At 21.3% G+C, this 17,179-nt stretch overlaps 4 protein-coding genes across 4 annotated transcripts; 2 read left to right on the top strand and 2 right to left on the bottom strand.

The window, feature by feature from the left end:
• Positions 1–233: 233 nt before the first annotated feature.
• On the bottom strand, positions 234–1,472 carry SRAE_2000151700 (Protein quaking; the record flags this gene model as incomplete). The annotated part of the gene is made up of 2 exons (XM_024652479.1): positions 234–1,358; positions 1,410–1,472. 2 exons carry the CDS (start codon positions 1,470–1,472, stop codon positions 234–236), a joined length of 1,188 nt encoding a protein of 395 aa, XP_024506051.1.
• Positions 1,473–2,244: 772 nt separating this feature from the next.
• SRAE_2000151600 (RE26521p) lies at positions 2,245–3,359 on the top strand (the record flags this gene model as incomplete). Its single annotated transcript, XM_024652478.1, has 3 exons — positions 2,245–2,363; positions 2,407–2,905; positions 2,967–3,359. The coding sequence occupies 3 exons, from the start codon at positions 2,245–2,247 to the stop codon at positions 3,357–3,359; spliced, it is 1,011 nt and encodes a 336-aa protein (XP_024506050.1).
• A 1,244-nt stretch (positions 3,360–4,603) lies between these two features.
• On the bottom strand, positions 4,604–5,307 carry SRAE_2000151500 (Programmed cell death protein 6; the record flags this gene model as incomplete). Its single annotated transcript, XM_024652477.1, has 4 exons — positions 4,604–4,622; positions 4,676–4,883; positions 4,929–5,087; positions 5,142–5,307. The coding sequence occupies 4 exons, from the start codon at positions 5,305–5,307 to the stop codon at positions 4,604–4,606; spliced, it is 552 nt and encodes a 183-aa protein (XP_024506049.1).
• Positions 5,308–8,357: 3,050 nt separating this feature from the next.
• SRAE_2000151400 (Ribosomal protein S6 kinase II) lies at positions 8,358–15,938 on the top strand (the record flags this gene model as incomplete). Its single annotated transcript, XM_024652476.1, has 7 exons — positions 8,358–8,705; positions 10,586–10,639; positions 13,335–13,638; positions 13,720–13,956; positions 13,999–14,496; positions 14,695–15,020; positions 15,084–15,938. 7 exons carry the CDS (start codon positions 8,358–8,360, stop codon positions 15,936–15,938), a joined length of 2,622 nt encoding a protein of 873 aa, XP_024506048.1.
• Between the last annotated feature and the right edge of the window lie 1,241 nt (positions 15,939–17,179).

The following is a 17,179-nucleotide window of genomic DNA, read 5'->3' as shown; positions in this document are numbered from 1 at the left end:
TTTATCTGTACTCTAGTTGTAAAATATTTGTATATATATATTTTCTAACCAATTAAACAATTGAAGTAATTACGTGGCAAAATGATGCTTATTCTTAATCATTTATTATCTAACAGTTAAACAATTACCAAAGATGTAACTAGGATACAAATATTAGTGATAAATTATTATAATAATTAGTTTAAAAATATAAATATTTTACGTTAGCATTATCTATTTTATAAGAGATTGTTTCAGCATGATGGTGACAAAGTATTCCCAGGTTTCAAAGTTGATTTATGAGTTTCACGGCATTTATATTTGTTATTTGGAGATGTTACTCTCTTAGATGTATCATTAATTGCATTTGGTGACATTAAATTTGATGGAAAAGTAAATACATCAGAGGTGGATGAAGGAGTTCCGGAAGACAATAACTTAAGCTTTGTAAAATCAACATTATTTAATAATGCATCAAAGCTAGGAACTGTCATGTCATAGGGTGACAATGGTGATGAGAAGAATCCTTTATCAGTAAAACCTGCTGACATTGGTTGAGGAAGTCCATATATAGTTTGTGGGAAGATAGGAGAAGTAGGATAATATCCACAGGACATACTTCTACTAAGTGATTCATCGCCTTTACCAGAAAGAGAGTTATTTATATTCAAAGACAGTGGTGTTGGTTTTAATCCTGATGCAGGATATTTACTACCAGTAGCAGAACGATAAGTTCCATTTATAATAGCCAACTCCATAAGTTGTTTACGTTTAAGTTCATCAGAACCCTCTGGTGCAGGAACAAGCAACTTATCAACTTGATTAACAGCATTACTAATTTTTACTTCAGCTCTATTTTGAGTATCTTCACATTGTATAAGAACATGAAGTTCATCATCCAAATGCTCCCAATTTGGTTTACCTCTAAATGTCTCCTCCTTTTTCTTATCTCTTAGAGATCCCTTACCTCTAACCATTATTTTACAATCAGTTTCCTGTTCAAGTTGTTTTGCAGTCATGCCCCTAGGTCCAAGAATTCTTCCAACAAAATTAAAATCAGGATACTTATCAACAGGAACATAAACTTTTTTTTGAGCCAAAACAACATTACCTCGAGGTTCAGGTAACTCTAATGAAGCGTTTGAAAAGTCACATTGAAAAAGTGACATACGTACACGAGATACCTCTTCATCCAATAAGTTGATAACATTTGGAAAGTGTTCCCGAAACACAACTAATTGTTTTCTTTCCTTAAGTAATGCTACCATATAATCTAGTGTAACATTTCTGGTATTATTATTTCTACCAAATGCTGCTAAATTTATCTCACTGTCAAAAGAAGTTACTAATTTGGTTGGAGATAGCACGAAATTATCTAACTATAACGCATACATCATTACAAAATTACAAAACAAAAAACACTAACTTACATTTCTTTGGTGATTTCTATCGTCCTCCAAGCCAATTATATCGAAAGGTGGATGAGCTTCCATAGTTAAAATAATGTCCAAAGTTTGTCAGCTGTTACTGATTAACTGCAAAAAAAAAAACTAAAATATATCTTATAGAATTTTGAAAATTGATGTCTTTGATAAAGTATTTTTAAATGACAGTAGTATGAAAGAACATAAGAAAAAAGTTGCTAGGGTTAAAATATCATATTATACTGTCTCTATATTATTTCATCTAATAAAATAAAATCATCGATACTTAAAATTTTTTTTGGATGTATATATACACAATACCCGGTAACCCATGAGTTATCTTTTTAAAGATTCACAGAAGACACATTTAACAAATTTCGTTCTATATCATCGTTTTTTAACGGTTAAAAAACTTTTACCAATCTATCACCTTATGACTGTTTAATTAAATTGACAGTTCAAAATACGCCATAGTTTTTGACAAATTCTACATCATTAGTCCAAAGTCCAATTATTTTCATTCATTTATTTTAGTTTAAGATATAGGATAACTAAAAAGAAACATTATAAAATTTTATCCCTTACTATGTATTGTTTATTATTTTAAAAAATTTTTTATGTCTATTTATTTTTTCTTCAAATAATAAATAAGTCATTTTCCTCTTTAGTGAATATTTAAATTTTGATTTAATATGATTCCACGTGTTTGAAGGGAAGTTGGTGGAAAAAATATGTTATCTTTAATGCATATTTGAGTGAATATGTTTATTTAGGTGTTCTTTATCTTCTATCATACTAATATAATATTTATAGGTAACAAAAATTCTATTAACCACTTGAAATGGTATGGAGGAACGAGTTTAAATGTTCATATCAACCAATTAATACTAATTTACCTCTTTATAATTTACCTGATAACAAGAGACGATTTCCTTTTAAGAGTGTTGTCATATCTAAAGAGTAAGCTAAATTTTATTATTATGTGTTTTATTAATAACTGTAGAGTTATATCTATAAAAAATAATAAATTTTTATCAATTGAAAAAAAAGAAAAAATTTGGATAACTCTTCTTGATGATTGGAAGGATTATTATACTAATAATTTTGACTTAATTAGAACATTATGCAGAAAAGGAATTCCTCAAACTGTTAGAGGAATCATTTGGTTAAATTTAATAAAAATTAATGATAATTTAAATTTGCATACATATGAAAATATGAATGGTGATCCCAAAAGTACCTATGAAATTTCAAAAGATCTCAATAGGCAGTACCCAAATCATGAAATGTTCTCAAATAATAGTCCTTATGGTGAACAAGGTCAACGTAATCTTTTTAATATTCTTAAAGCTTATACAATTATATTTCCTGAAAAAGGATATTGTCAGGCACAAGCTCCAATAGCAGCATTATTACTTATACAAACACCTCCTGAAGATGCTTTTAAATTATTTATTGGAATTTGCGATACCATTGCAAAGGATTATTATTCTGATAATTTAGTAAATTTTATTTTTTTATTTTTATATTGTGTAATACTAATATTATATTTATTTATTCTAGGATCGTTTACAAAGAGAAGGAAAAATATTAAAATCGTTACTGAAACTTCATTTACCAAATATTTATCATTTATTTGAGAAACATGATGTTGAACCAGAACTATATATGGTTGAATGGTTTTTATGTCTTTATTCAAGAACATTTCCTATTGATGTTGTTTTTAGATTATGGGATATTTTATTTTGCGAAGGACACAAAATTATCTTCAAAACAGCTCTTGTTTTAATAAAACATATTTTTATGAAAAAAATTCACAATCCTGATACACTTACTATATTACAAAGGCTTAAAAAAATTCCAGAATATCTCAATAATGGTGATTATTTGATATCAGAAATATCAAAAACTAAAATTGAACATTATGAATTAATACATGTGCATTATAATATGTAATGGTAATTTTAAGTATTTATCTTTCTCAAATTATTTAGACAAAATAAAATATTGTCTTTCGAGATTGACTTAAAAAATGTTTTATATTATAAGACAAGTTTCCTTTTTAATTCCGTTGAATTTTTTTTTATTTAATGACTGGTATATTAATGTTTGCCATTTATTTTTTTACCTTTAAATTTTGGCATAAATTTCATTTTTCCAATATTTTCTTATTGTTAAAATTTAACTAAAAGAATATTATTTATGTGTTTTAAAGAAATGACTTTTTTCTTCAAAAATAAACATATAAAAGATAAATAAAAGTTAATAACCTACTACAAATACAGTTTACAAAAAAAAATGCTAAGTTATTTTAAATAAAAAAAAGTTTTTATAAATATATTTTGTTTAAATTAAATAAATTTTAAAATTTTTTTCAATTAAAATTACAATTGATACATGTAGTAGGCATAAAGAAAAAAAATTTGTTTGAATTTTATTTACTTTAAGTTTTAACTGAAATTTGGTGTTACAGACATTAAAATAAATTGAAAATCAAAAAGCTAACAATATTTGTTTTATAAAATATTTTTATTTACTTACGATTGATGCGTACAACAATTTTTATCATTATTATACTATTGATTTTTCTTTTTAAAATATTTTGTCTCTTTTTCTTTTTAATTATTATCCTTTTTTTTTACATAAATGTAATTTTTTGTTTTAATATAATTATAATCAATAACACCTACATTAATTACTACAATCTTAATATATGAAGAAAAAAAATATAAAAATAAAAGTTAAAGCAAAAATATTTATTCATTTTAAAATTAAAAAAAAATTGTTTTCACAATTATGTCAAAAGGTAATAGATACAATTTAATGAAATTATAGTTTTTTGATAGATATTTTTACTAATCGAAAATGTTTATTTCAAAAAAAAAAAGATAATGACAATTAAAATTTTTTTGACTTCTTTTTTTGAAGGATACATTTTTTTCGTTTCTGGAGCCATATCTATATAAAAATTAAATCTAAAAAAAAAAAATTTCGCCTTTCCTAGTAAATGCAATTCATTGTCCCAGAAAACTTTTTTAAATGTTTAAAAATCAAAAAAAAAATTTATTAACTCAAATTTCTCCTGTATTAATACAAGAACAAAAAGAGACAGAAGTGATGTGAGTAAATTTGATAAAATGCTTGAGTATAAGTCTTGAAAAGTACAGGAAAAAAAAATCTTATCCCTGAAAACAGCAAAGTTAACGTCCCATTAAATTCCTGAAAGATAATAAAAATCAGATATCTTGAGATAACAAAATATATATATTCACATTTTGACGGAAAATACCATGCGTAAAAATTCCTCATAACCAACTGTTATAACACCATCTCTATCTGTATCTTTATCTCTAAAACCAGCAGTTAAAGTTTGAAGGACAACACATAACTGAATAAAGTCATCAAAGTATATTGTTTTTGTATGAGTCCTATCAAATTTAACCATAAGAAGATCATAGAAAGAATTTGATAAACGGTAACCTATAAATTTTTGGATTTAAATTTAAAATATATTTAAAAACTAACCAAATTGTGTTAAAGCATTAATTAATTCCTGTTTATCAATGTTACCAGAATTATCTGTATCAAAAGATCTAAAAACTCTTGTAAAATCATCAATATATTTCCATAATGCTTGAAATTCTCCAAAATTAATACCACCATCACCATTTCTATCAAACATTCCTAAAATTAATTAATCTTCTATTTATTTTTTTAAATGTTACATATAATACTTACCAATCATCAATCTACATGTTTCTGGATTAAATGGACTCCAAGTTCCATTAGATAAAGCTTTTTGTAACTCATCAGCACTAATATTTCCAGAATGATCTTTATCAACATTATCAAAAATTTGTCTTAAATTTATTCCTTGAGGTGGATTGTATTGTTGATAAGCCATAATTAATAATAATAAATTTTTATTTAATATAAATTAAATAATGATAATTTAATAATTATTGACAGGTTTAAAATCTTTTAACTTGGAATTACGTATATGACAATTGTTAAAATGATTCATACCAATTAGTCATGATGTAATTTTCTTTCATATCAATTTATAAATATACTTTCTACATCTTGATGAATAATATAATATTATATATTTACCTTGTTAGTATTATATATTTATATCACATATCCAAAATATTATATCATGATATTTTAAAATTTATCTAGTAATATTATAAAAATAATAAAAAAATAATAAAACGATTAAAATGACACATATGGAGGTGGTTAATACAAAAATATTTATACAAGGAAGTAGATAAATTATTCTTTTCCACATGACAGAAGAAGTTATAAATATTGTTAACAGTTGTCCTTTAAAAATAAAATAGATAACTTTTGTCATTTGTATATATGATATGGTAAAATTTAACAATAAAAAATGTAATTAAATCTCTTTTTTTTTTATATCCATAAAATTTTTTTTCTGTGATAATAAAATACACTATAGTATAACTTCTAGTGTAAATCTTTTCACTAGTAGATTGGTATAAAAGATAAACTATGGAATTAAGAAATAAAAAAAAAAAAGTTATGAAACATTTGTTTATTATTTTTTTTTTTAACAATTCATCTAACGTTTCCTTACAATTACACAAATAAATATTAAAGCCTATAAATTTATATATAATTATGTATAAAAATTTCTATCATTTACTTTCAATGTTTTTTTTTATCATTATAACATATTGTGTTTAAATTTTATTTTTTAACATTTAAAAAAAAAAGAATTATCAAAATATGTGTAGTTAATTATTAAATGTATTTATGGTAGGATGATTATTTCTAAAAGCCGCTTTATTTTTTTTTCTATTTATTTATTTTTTCCAAATAATAATTATTTCTAAATGAGTGAATCTTTTAATATTTGAAAAATTTTTGCTATTAATTAATAAATATATTTAAAATAATTTTTTTTTTATATTTTATTTCGATCAAAATTTTTTTGGGTAAATGAACATGATATAGATAAAATTTTAAAAGGACTACATTATTATATGCTCATTTTATGACATGACGGAGGAAAATGATAAGATGTCAAAATTTATTTCTACCTCACAAGCATAAAAATTTAAAAAATTTATTTTTATCATCACTTTTAATGCTATATATACTTATTTTTATTTTTTTGTCTTTTCCTCAAAGTGTATGTTTTCTTATTTAATTTACATAACTAAAAATATGATACCATAAAAATAAGGGTTATGAATATAAAAGAGAATGTAAAAAAATTAATTTTTATTTATGATAATTAGATTCCTTGTTTAAAATAATAATACAATAACAATTTTTATATTTTATTGTCATTCTCATTTATTATTTATTTTTTTTCCTAACTATTCATTTTATTCGTTTTTTTTTTTATCACCTGTAAAATAAATATACTCATTCTTTATGAATAAATGTACTTCTAAAAAGATTAAATTATTTATATATTTTGTGAGAATAAAAAAAATCCCACTTTTAAAAGATAAGAGAATGAATATTTTTTAGTAGCACTTATCAAATATTTAAGTTTAATTTGATTACTTTTTTGTTTTTTTTTTATCAACAGGTACTAATAATAATAATATACACAATATAACCCTTTTTATTTTTACAAGGTGTACTCTTAAAAATTATTTTTCACCTAACATGACAGATTAAATATATTACTTTAAACTTTTAGTTATAAATATTATTTAATAAAAGCCTTTTCTTTTATTAGAAAAAAAAAATTTAATATTCTGTTTGTTGGTAGATTAATTGTATCTAAAAATGACTGGCCTCAATTAATTTAGATAGTTTTATACATTTATTTCTCTTGGATAAAAATTAGAAAAAAATTTTTGCCTTTATAAATATAATAAAATTTACTTATCATTGTTGCATTTTTAAATTTATCTAGAAGAGATAACTTATATCGATAAAAAAAATAACTTAAAGATATTAAAATGACTATTTCCTATAATAGTTGAGAAATAAAAATATTTACTTTGTTTAATGAGAAAGAAAATTATTATTCTAATTTTATGATAAAAAGTTCTATTGAAAAACATATATTAATGGTTTCAATTAACATTTAAGTGTACTAAAATAATTTTTACTTTAAGGTTATGAAATTAAATGGTGTATTGATAATGAAAAAAAAAAAAAAAAAAAAGATTTATCTTTCCTTTAGAATCTTTACAATTCATCGTTTTACTCATTAAATGAAAATTGAATTATTTGTTTATTTTTTTATTTCTTTTATTAAAATAAAACTAAAACAGTTTAAATTTATCTATGATATATCTTATATGTTATATTAGAAATTTATAATTACTTTATATTTTTATTTTAATTTTAGCTTTAACATTTTAAATAAATTATATAAAAGTTGTTATTTTTTTGTTCCTATTTTTAATTGCTTTAGTCATTTTAATTACTATAAAAAGTGGTAAAAAAAAGTCAAAGTAAATTGAAGTGATTACAATGTATTTTATAATGACAATGTGTATATTCAATGATTTATTGTAGGTATTAACTATATTGATATATTATATAAAAGATTTTTATATATATTTAAAGAAGAAAAAAAGTGTATATAAAATGAGTCTAAAATATTATTTTTTTATTTGACATATTCAATCTTGATGATGCTTATGAATCAGGCCACGTTTTTATTATTGCTTATTTATTTCTAAACTTTTTTTTTTAATATTATTTTTTTTAACATGAAAAACGTTGTTATTGACACAATACGCATCGTTGAGTATATATATATTGTTTTAATCTATATATACAAAGTGCTATAAAGCTCCAATAATCTCCTGCTGATATAATTAATATTTAATCGCCTTCAAATTTTTTTTTTTTTGTTTTTAGTCTTATATATTATTAACATTTTTCTTTATTTATTTATTTTTTTTTTTCAGAGATTTCAATTTCTAACAAAGTAGGAAAAAAAAAAATTTTAAAATGCCTCTTGCTCCACTTGGTGATCCATGGAATTCATGTACAACAGTCCTAGCTAAATCTATTGCTACAACAAGAGAAAATAACTATCAAAAGGTAAAGGGTAACAATAATATAAATTCTGGAATCAATGTAAATGATCAAACAAAGAATGGAAATTGTTTTACAACATTAAAAAATAAAGAAATTAAAAAAGTTCAAACATGGGGTGAAAGGGTAGAAAAAAATAACAATGATAATATTTTTGCTTTACAATCCAATACAACTAAATTGATAGATGTTCCGGAAAAAATTCGTGAAGGTGTCCAGACAGGTTCATTAATTACAGCAACATCATTAAGTGATTTTGAGGTTAGTTTTATTTATTGATATATTAGAAATTTTATTTTAAAATATAAAGAAAATTTTATTTTTTCTTGCTGTATTTTGACAAAAAAAAACTTATTTTAATCATATTATTATTATTTATAAAGATGTAATTCAAATATAGATATGTGAAGATTATTTGACTAGTTTAGTATGAATATATAGCTCTATTTATTACATGAACCATTTAATAAAATTCATTTTATCTATTGAATTTACTATCTTTGTTTATCATCATTTATTTTTAAAAAATATTTTTTTTTTTCTCTTATGTTGTATATCTCTTCATGAGTTTAGATTAGAATAAAAATACACACCATAATAAGAGTATTATAATAATAAAAGCAAACACTGATTCATGAATCTTTTCGTACATCACCTGTATAAATAGCATATATTATTTTTACGTTCCATTAAAATTATCTCTTCTCCGTTTCTTTTGAAAAAAAAAAAAAAATTAAAGATGAAGAAATAAAGAAACAAATGACATAAAAGAGTATATAAAATATTCTTTTGTATTAAATATTATTCCTTCTTTTTTTTTTCCTTTGCACAGTTACAATAATAAATATAAATTCTTTAGGTATATTATTATATCAATAAATATTATTTATAATATAATAAAGCAACTATATATGATTAAATAATAAAGTTTATTATATATATATTAAAATTACACTATATTATAATGTTTATTTTTGTTTAAACTTAATTATTATATTATTAATGAAATATGTTATACAATATTATCTATAAATTTTTGTACCTATTAAGTTTATATTATATATTTAATTATTAACCATAAACTATCTACTAAATTATATAAAGTTGATTAATAAGTATATAAAAATAGTTTTAAAGACATCATTTAAACCAGATCATTTTATATATATACTCAATACTATTTATAGAAAAGTTGTAATCAATTTGACATTTATAAAAGAGTTATGTTTGATATTTCTTTATATATTGAAAATTTCTACACTATAATACTTCAAATTAAAAATTTTATTTTATTTTTTTTAAATTTATTCATGAATTTATTTATTACATTAAAAATGATAATTTTGTTTACGTTCCTTCTTTTTCTTTTAATGATATCAAAATGAGGTAAATGTGAAAGAGATTTTAAAATATAAAATCTCACTATATTTTATATAATTAAAGAGAAGTTTAATAAATCCTTTTTATATGCGTGTGGTTAAGTATTCGAGATTTGTAAGCTTATAATAATTATGTCTACGAATATCCTACCTCATTTTTTTTTATTATCATTTATTTAATGATAAAATGTTTATATTAATATACGTCTATTTCGAGGAGTGGGTATAATTGTAATTGACAAAAAAAAACTTTTTTTTTTTAAAATCTTATATATTTTAGTGTTACGATTTATTAAAATAATAGTTTTAATTCTTATTAACGTAATTTCTTTTTAAAATAATACACTAAAAAAATAATTTAATATAAGTATATTAAAAATATGTATATATAAATATTATTATATATGTATAACGAGTTATTCATTATATTTTATTAAAAAATAAATAATTTTTTTTTTCTACAATAATAGACTATTATAATTAATGATATCTATTCATATTTTTGTTTCCTATATCTAAATTATGATGTTCCAAGAAAAATCTCATCTTATTATTGATAATAAAGGAAATTTTAATAAAAAGTCAAAACTTCTCTGTACAAATGCAGCAAGTAAAATAAAACTTTCTTTCAAAAATCTTTTATGTTCACAGATGTGCTGGCCAAGGGTACTGTACATTGAGTTTTTAAAAAAAATTTTTTTTATATATATCTTTTTCTCTTTATTAAGCTCTTTTAATATTTTAATTTTTTTTTCTTTTTAGATATCACAAGAAAATGAAAGTGTTAGTTCTAATGATTTTTTAGATAAATCTAAGGTATGTTTTTAGAATAAAAAAATTATATAATATTAAATAGAATATGCACATCTATCTGAAATGATTTTTTTTTGTATTGAATAATAGAGTTTAGTATTATTTAAATATTTATTATTTTAAAGAAACAATATTTTAGTTATATCTGATGTTCTTTGAAATTTAAGTAATGAAAGTGTAAATTATGATTGTTTTATCTCTAAAAGTATGACTTTTGAACTTTTTTTTTTACACTTTTTAACCATAAATTTATACATTTCTTTGATTATTGTGGGTCTTTTTTACAAAGAAAAGTAAATGGTAATGTTACTTAAACATTCCAAAGAAATATGAATCCATTGAGAGATGATGTAAATTTTTGTTCATTAATGTTTTGTCACATCAATTTACTTCTAACTATTTTGTTATATTTCCAATGTACCATACATATTAAATAAAAAGATAATAGATTAAAATTAAAAAAAAAAATTTTTTTTTCTAATTTGAAAATTTTTCTATATTTTAAAATACATCACTTTTTTTTCCTTACATAATATATTATTTTTCACTTCATAAAATTGTAATAAAATAATTTTTGTTCAAGATGAAATTAAAATAATTATTTTATTAACTATTCACACCATCATTCTAAAATGTTATTTACATTTTAATGTTTAAAAATTTTAAAAAGAATTTTTCTTTAAATTTTTTAAATTAAATATTTTAAAGTATCATATGTAAAAGTGGTTGTTACTCTTTCGTTTTTAAGTATATATTTTGTTGTTATTTATAATATATTTAAACAATTAAATTAACATATTATTTTTATAACTGATTTATTTGAGGAAAAAAAAGTGTAGCATAGATGTTAGATTGAATTTTAAAGCTGATCAAAGAAGAAGTATATTAAACTATTGTCATTTTATTTGAGTATATATTTATTTTGAGGTTGGAAAATCTTTTTATCGTTTACTCTAAATATTTCTTTTAATATTTTAACTATCATTAAATTCCTATTATATGTCACCCCCGCAACAATTAAATAATTTTATATAATATAAAAATTTTTTTTATTTAATTATTTTAATTACATATGACATTTTTTTACCTAGAATTCTTTTATTTCAAGAAATGACATAAATACATTATATGTTTTTTTCTTGAATATTAAAAAAAAAGTATTACGTTTATGTTTTTTTAAATAGTAATTAAAATAAATGAAAATTATTTACTATTTAATATAATAATACAATATTTATTTTATTTACCTATGAAAAAAAAACCATATCTTCCTCCTCATTCTATTTATATTTACCTTAAAGATTAATATTACTTTTTTGCATTATTAAATAAATTCTTTTGAAATAGTTGTCATTTTATTTTAATAATATATTTTGGTTTTATTTTTTTTTTTGATTGAATGAGTTAAATTTAATTTTTAATCCACAATAGTACTTAAAAAAAATAATTATCATTCACGCAATAGAGAGTGATGATGATGATGAATATGGGAGTGTTGTTTCATGTTAATCCCAATAACGAATCTTTTTATTATTATTTTTTTTTTTTAAATCTTTATCTAGTGATAAATATTGCTTAGATTTTTTTATTTAAAATGTTACGAGTATAAATAATTTTATAAATAAAGATTTATTTTATATTATATGAATATTATTTCTTTTTTTAACTTAAAGAGTTTTTGCCCCTTTTTACTTTTTTCTTCTTTTTTTTTTATTCAAGAAGCTTATAATTTGTCAAGTTAAAAAAATTTTGAATGGCAAAATATGTGTCAGTAACCGCTAATAAAATTGTTAGATAAGAAAAGATAAAATAGAATTTTTAGTAAAGTCGTTTCCTACTTCATACATTTTTGCTTATAAAACAATTTCTCTCTTGTCACTTTTTAAAAATTATTTAGTCTCTTTTAAAAGAATGTTTTTATTTTCATTTATATTATGGAAACACTACATTTAGGTTAACATTAAACTCTTCTATTTTTAGATATATGTTATATATATACATATTATTTCATTACTTAAAGAAAACGTTAAAGAATAATATAATTTATAAAAAAAATAATATAAAAAAAAGTAATAAATTTATTCAATATTATTATAATTTCTAATGCATAAAAGTTTTTAAATTTCATTACGTCATTATACACCATCTCTTACTCATCAAATTCATTAATTCACCATACACATACAATATTATTATATAAATATTTTAAAATATAATTTTTATATTATTTTATATAAAATCATAAATTAAAGTATATATTTATTTATTTTTTATTACTAACCTCGTTATATATATATATATCATATGTATATGTATATTTAATCTATTATAATAAATATATGTATATATATATATATTCTAACAATTTATTTGATACATTGATAATTACTTTTTTATGTATTTTAAAGGATACTAGTGTTAATTTATTATATATCATTACTAACTAACGAAAGTTACATATAAACAAAAAAATTTTTTTTTATTTAATATTATTATTATTAATCTTTAAAATATGGTTATTGAAAAGCAAGTGTTGGATAGACAGGGAGCTGATGGCAACTTTAACTTTTTATATCCATCTATAGCTATGACTAAAAAAAATATTACTCCTTCATTCCAAAGTTCATCTAATCATTATGATAGTAGTGGCATTTCTAATAATAATGATTCATATTCTAATTTAACTCTTAATTTGAAGGACTTAGATACCTCAACACATACTACAAATACTATTACTAAAAATGATCCTGATACAACAAGTAATTCATGTTTTGATTATGAAGATACTCATGTACAGGAAGAAGTTGAGAATGTCAATGAAACAGAAATTAATATAAGTGATGTCAGGAAACAGGGAGAAAAAGCTACAGCATCACATTTTGAATTACTTAAAGTTTTAGGTCAAGGATCATTTGGTAAAGTTTTTTTGGTGAGAAAAATCAAAGGTAAAAATACTGGAAAGTTATATGCTATGAAAGTTTTAAAAAAAGCAACATTAAAAGGTAAATTTAAATGACAAATGATATTTATTTTATCATTATTCATTTTTTTTTTTTACCTTTTATTATTTATTTTTTTTTAAGTACGTGATAGAGTTAGAACAAAAATGGAAAGAGATATATTAGCTCAAATAAATCATCCATTTATTGTAAAATTACATTATGCATTTCAAACAGAGGGAAAATTATATTTAATTCTTGATTTTCTTCGTGGTGGTGATTTATTTACAAGATTGTCAAAAGAATTTATGTTCACTGAGGAGGATGTAAAATTTTATTTAGCTGAATTGGTATTAGCACTTGAACATCTTCATAGTCTTGGTATTGTTTATCGTGACTTAAAACCTGAGAATGTTTTATTAGATAGTGATGGACATATAAATGTAACAGATTTTGGTTTATGTAAAGAATCAATTTATGAAGATTCAAAGGCTTATTCATTTTGTGGGACTGTTGAGTATATGTCACCAGAGGTTGTTAAACGTGCTGGGCATACAACTGTTGCTGATTGGTGGTCATTAGGTGTTTTAATGTATGAAATGTTAACAGGACACCTACCATTTCAAGGTGAAGGTAGAATGGAAACAATGTCTCAAATATTAGAAGCTAGACTTACGATGCCTCCATTATTATCACCAGAAGCACAAGATTTATTAAAATGTCTTTTTAAAAGAAACCCCAAAAATCGTCTTGGTGCTGGTCCTAATGGTGTAAATAACATCAAATCTCATATCTTTTTTGCAACAATTGATTGGGATAAATTATTAAAAAAAGAAATAGATCCTCCATTCAAACCAGCTGTCGTTGGTATGGATGAAACAATATATTTTGATAGTGAATTTACCAAAAAAACTCCAAGAGGTATGTTTTAAATTTCAATATTTTTTACTATGTACTTTATATTTACATATATTTTTACCATATGTTTTATGTTAAGTATAAAATATTTATACAATAAAAGTACAACTTTTTTTTTATTTAAATTTAATATACTTTTTTCTAATACTATTTATATCATATTTTTATTTATTTATTAATTTTTTTTTCTATTATTTATAGATTCACCAGTACATCCACCATCAGCTGCTGCTCATGAATTGTTTCGTGGATTTAGTTTTGTTTCACCATCAATTCTTGATAGTAACAATATAAAATCATCTAATACTAGTAGTCCAAATGATACTTACAAACAAGTTATTAGTAATAATGTTAATGAATCATTAAAAGGATGTCTTGAAAATTTATCTGGTATGAAAGTATGTGAGAAATTAGAACAAAAAAGTTTCTTTGATGAGTATGATGTTAAAGAAGAAATTGGTGTTGGATCTTATTCAATTGTTAAAAAATGTGTACATAAAACTACAGAAGTTGAGTATGCTGTTAAGGTAAATATAAAATAAATATTTTTTTATAATACTATTTAAAATTTATCTATCTTATTTTTATAGATGATTAAAAAAGGAAAAATTGATGTTTCTGAGGAGATTGATATACTTCATAGATATAGTAATGGTAAATATATAGGAAAATTATATGGTGTTTATGAGGATGATTTATGTTTTTATCTTGTTCTTGAATATTGTAGAGGTGGAGAATTATTAGATAGAATATTATCAAAAAAAGGTTTATCAGAACGTGAAGCTGCTTCAATTATATATCGTCTATCAAAAGCACTTGATTATCTTCATAGTAATCAAGTTGCTCATAGAGATTTAAAACCATCAAATATTCTTTATGCATCAGAGAACATGAATCCAGAATCAATTAGAATTATTGACTTTGGTTTTGCTAAACAATTAAGAGCTGATAATGGATTATTAATGACACCTTGTTATACAGCTCAATTTGTTGCACCAGAAGTATTAAAAAAGCAAGGATATGATATGTCATGTGATGTATGGTCTTTAGGTGTTTTAATGTATTCAATTTTAAGTGGTGAAGCACCATTTGCAATGAATCCAAATGATCAACCTGAAACAATACTAGATAAAGTTGGTGAAGGTGTTTTTAATATGTCTGGTGGAAATTGGAAAAATGTTACAGAAATAGCTAAAGATCTTATAAAACGTATGCTTCATGTTGATCCATCAAAAAGAATAACAGCAAAACAAATTTTACTTCATCCTTGGATTTCAAAAAGAAATATTCTTCCACACATTAAACTTACTTATACAATTGTTCCAGAAAAAGTTAAGGAAGCAATAAATATAATGTTTAAAGCAATTGAAAATCCAAATAAAACAGTTCCCTTACGTCCCGTAATATCATCTGCTCTTGCCAAAAGGAGACAAATAAAATTTTAAAAAAATAAAAAATTTGATCAATTATGCTAACATTTCACTTTTCAAAATTTATCAAAAAATTACATTTAAACAAAAAAAAAACTGGAATATTTTACATTAATCAAGAGAGAAAAAAAAACAGACTTCTAACCATTAATATATTTTTTTTTTCTTTATTATTAATACTGCCTGGCTTAATTTTAGAGCTATTGTCGTACTAGAAAATTTTTGTATATTAGAATATTATTAATTTAAATATTTTTATAAAATCAAAAATCAACTCCCATTGTATTCTTATGTTTTTTTAATTTTATAAAACCTTTTGAAATTTAAATATTGTATTTTTTAGTCTTTTTTTTTTAAAAATAATAGTGATTTGGTAAAGTTTTGATATTTATATAACGACTAATCAAAAATTAAATATAAAAACATAAAAAAAAAATGTATTTTTAGAAAAGTAAAAATGGTAATTATCTTAAAATTAATATTATATGTTTATAATAATAACTTTTATATATTTTTACATTATTAAAAAAGTTTTTTTTTATTCTTGTATTTAAAAATATTTGTTTGAATAGTTTAAAGTAGCAATAATTAATTTTATTAATACTTCTTATCTTACAAATCTTTTTAAATTACATAAATAAAAAGATATCATTGATATAGAGGTATTTACAAGGATAATAGTGATAAAGTAATGGAACAAAAAAAGATTTTTTTCTTTATATTAATTAATAAATATTATATATATTCACTTTATATAATTAATTTAAAAACAATTATATTATATTACATTTATAACAACATTTTGTTTACATACAATTATATTGATAGAAAAAGAAAGTAATTTTTTATATGATTAATTAATTTTTGTTAACTTTACTTTTTATTTTGTTTTTTATTTTATTATTTATTATAAAAAAATAAAGCTAAGAAAAGTTTTCTTCTTTTATTATATTTGATTTATGTTTTAAAAAATTGATTTATTTTTATGTTAAGTAATCTTATCAGGAGTGCATAATATTATATATAAATGCGTTATTAATTGATTATCAATTAGAAACGCTTAGTTTATTTTTGTCATTTTATATAAAATTGCAACTATTTGTTTGTAATCAAATAGTTGGATTATTTTATAAGATATAATAGTATATATTGTGATATTTCTGAAGATTATAGTTTGTTTCTTATATTTTTCTTTTCTATTTTCTTTCATTAATGACATTTTTTTTAGTGGTTAAGGTAAAAAAGAAGTAAAAAAA

The sequence above is a fragment of the Strongyloides ratti genome, assembly GCF_001040885.1.
Source record: "Strongyloides ratti genome assembly S_ratti_ED321, chromosome : 2".
Lineage (NCBI taxonomy): Eukaryota > Metazoa > Nematoda > Chromadorea > Rhabditida > Strongyloididae > Strongyloides > Strongyloides ratti.
This window is presented reverse-complemented; position numbering and strand designations above follow the sequence as displayed.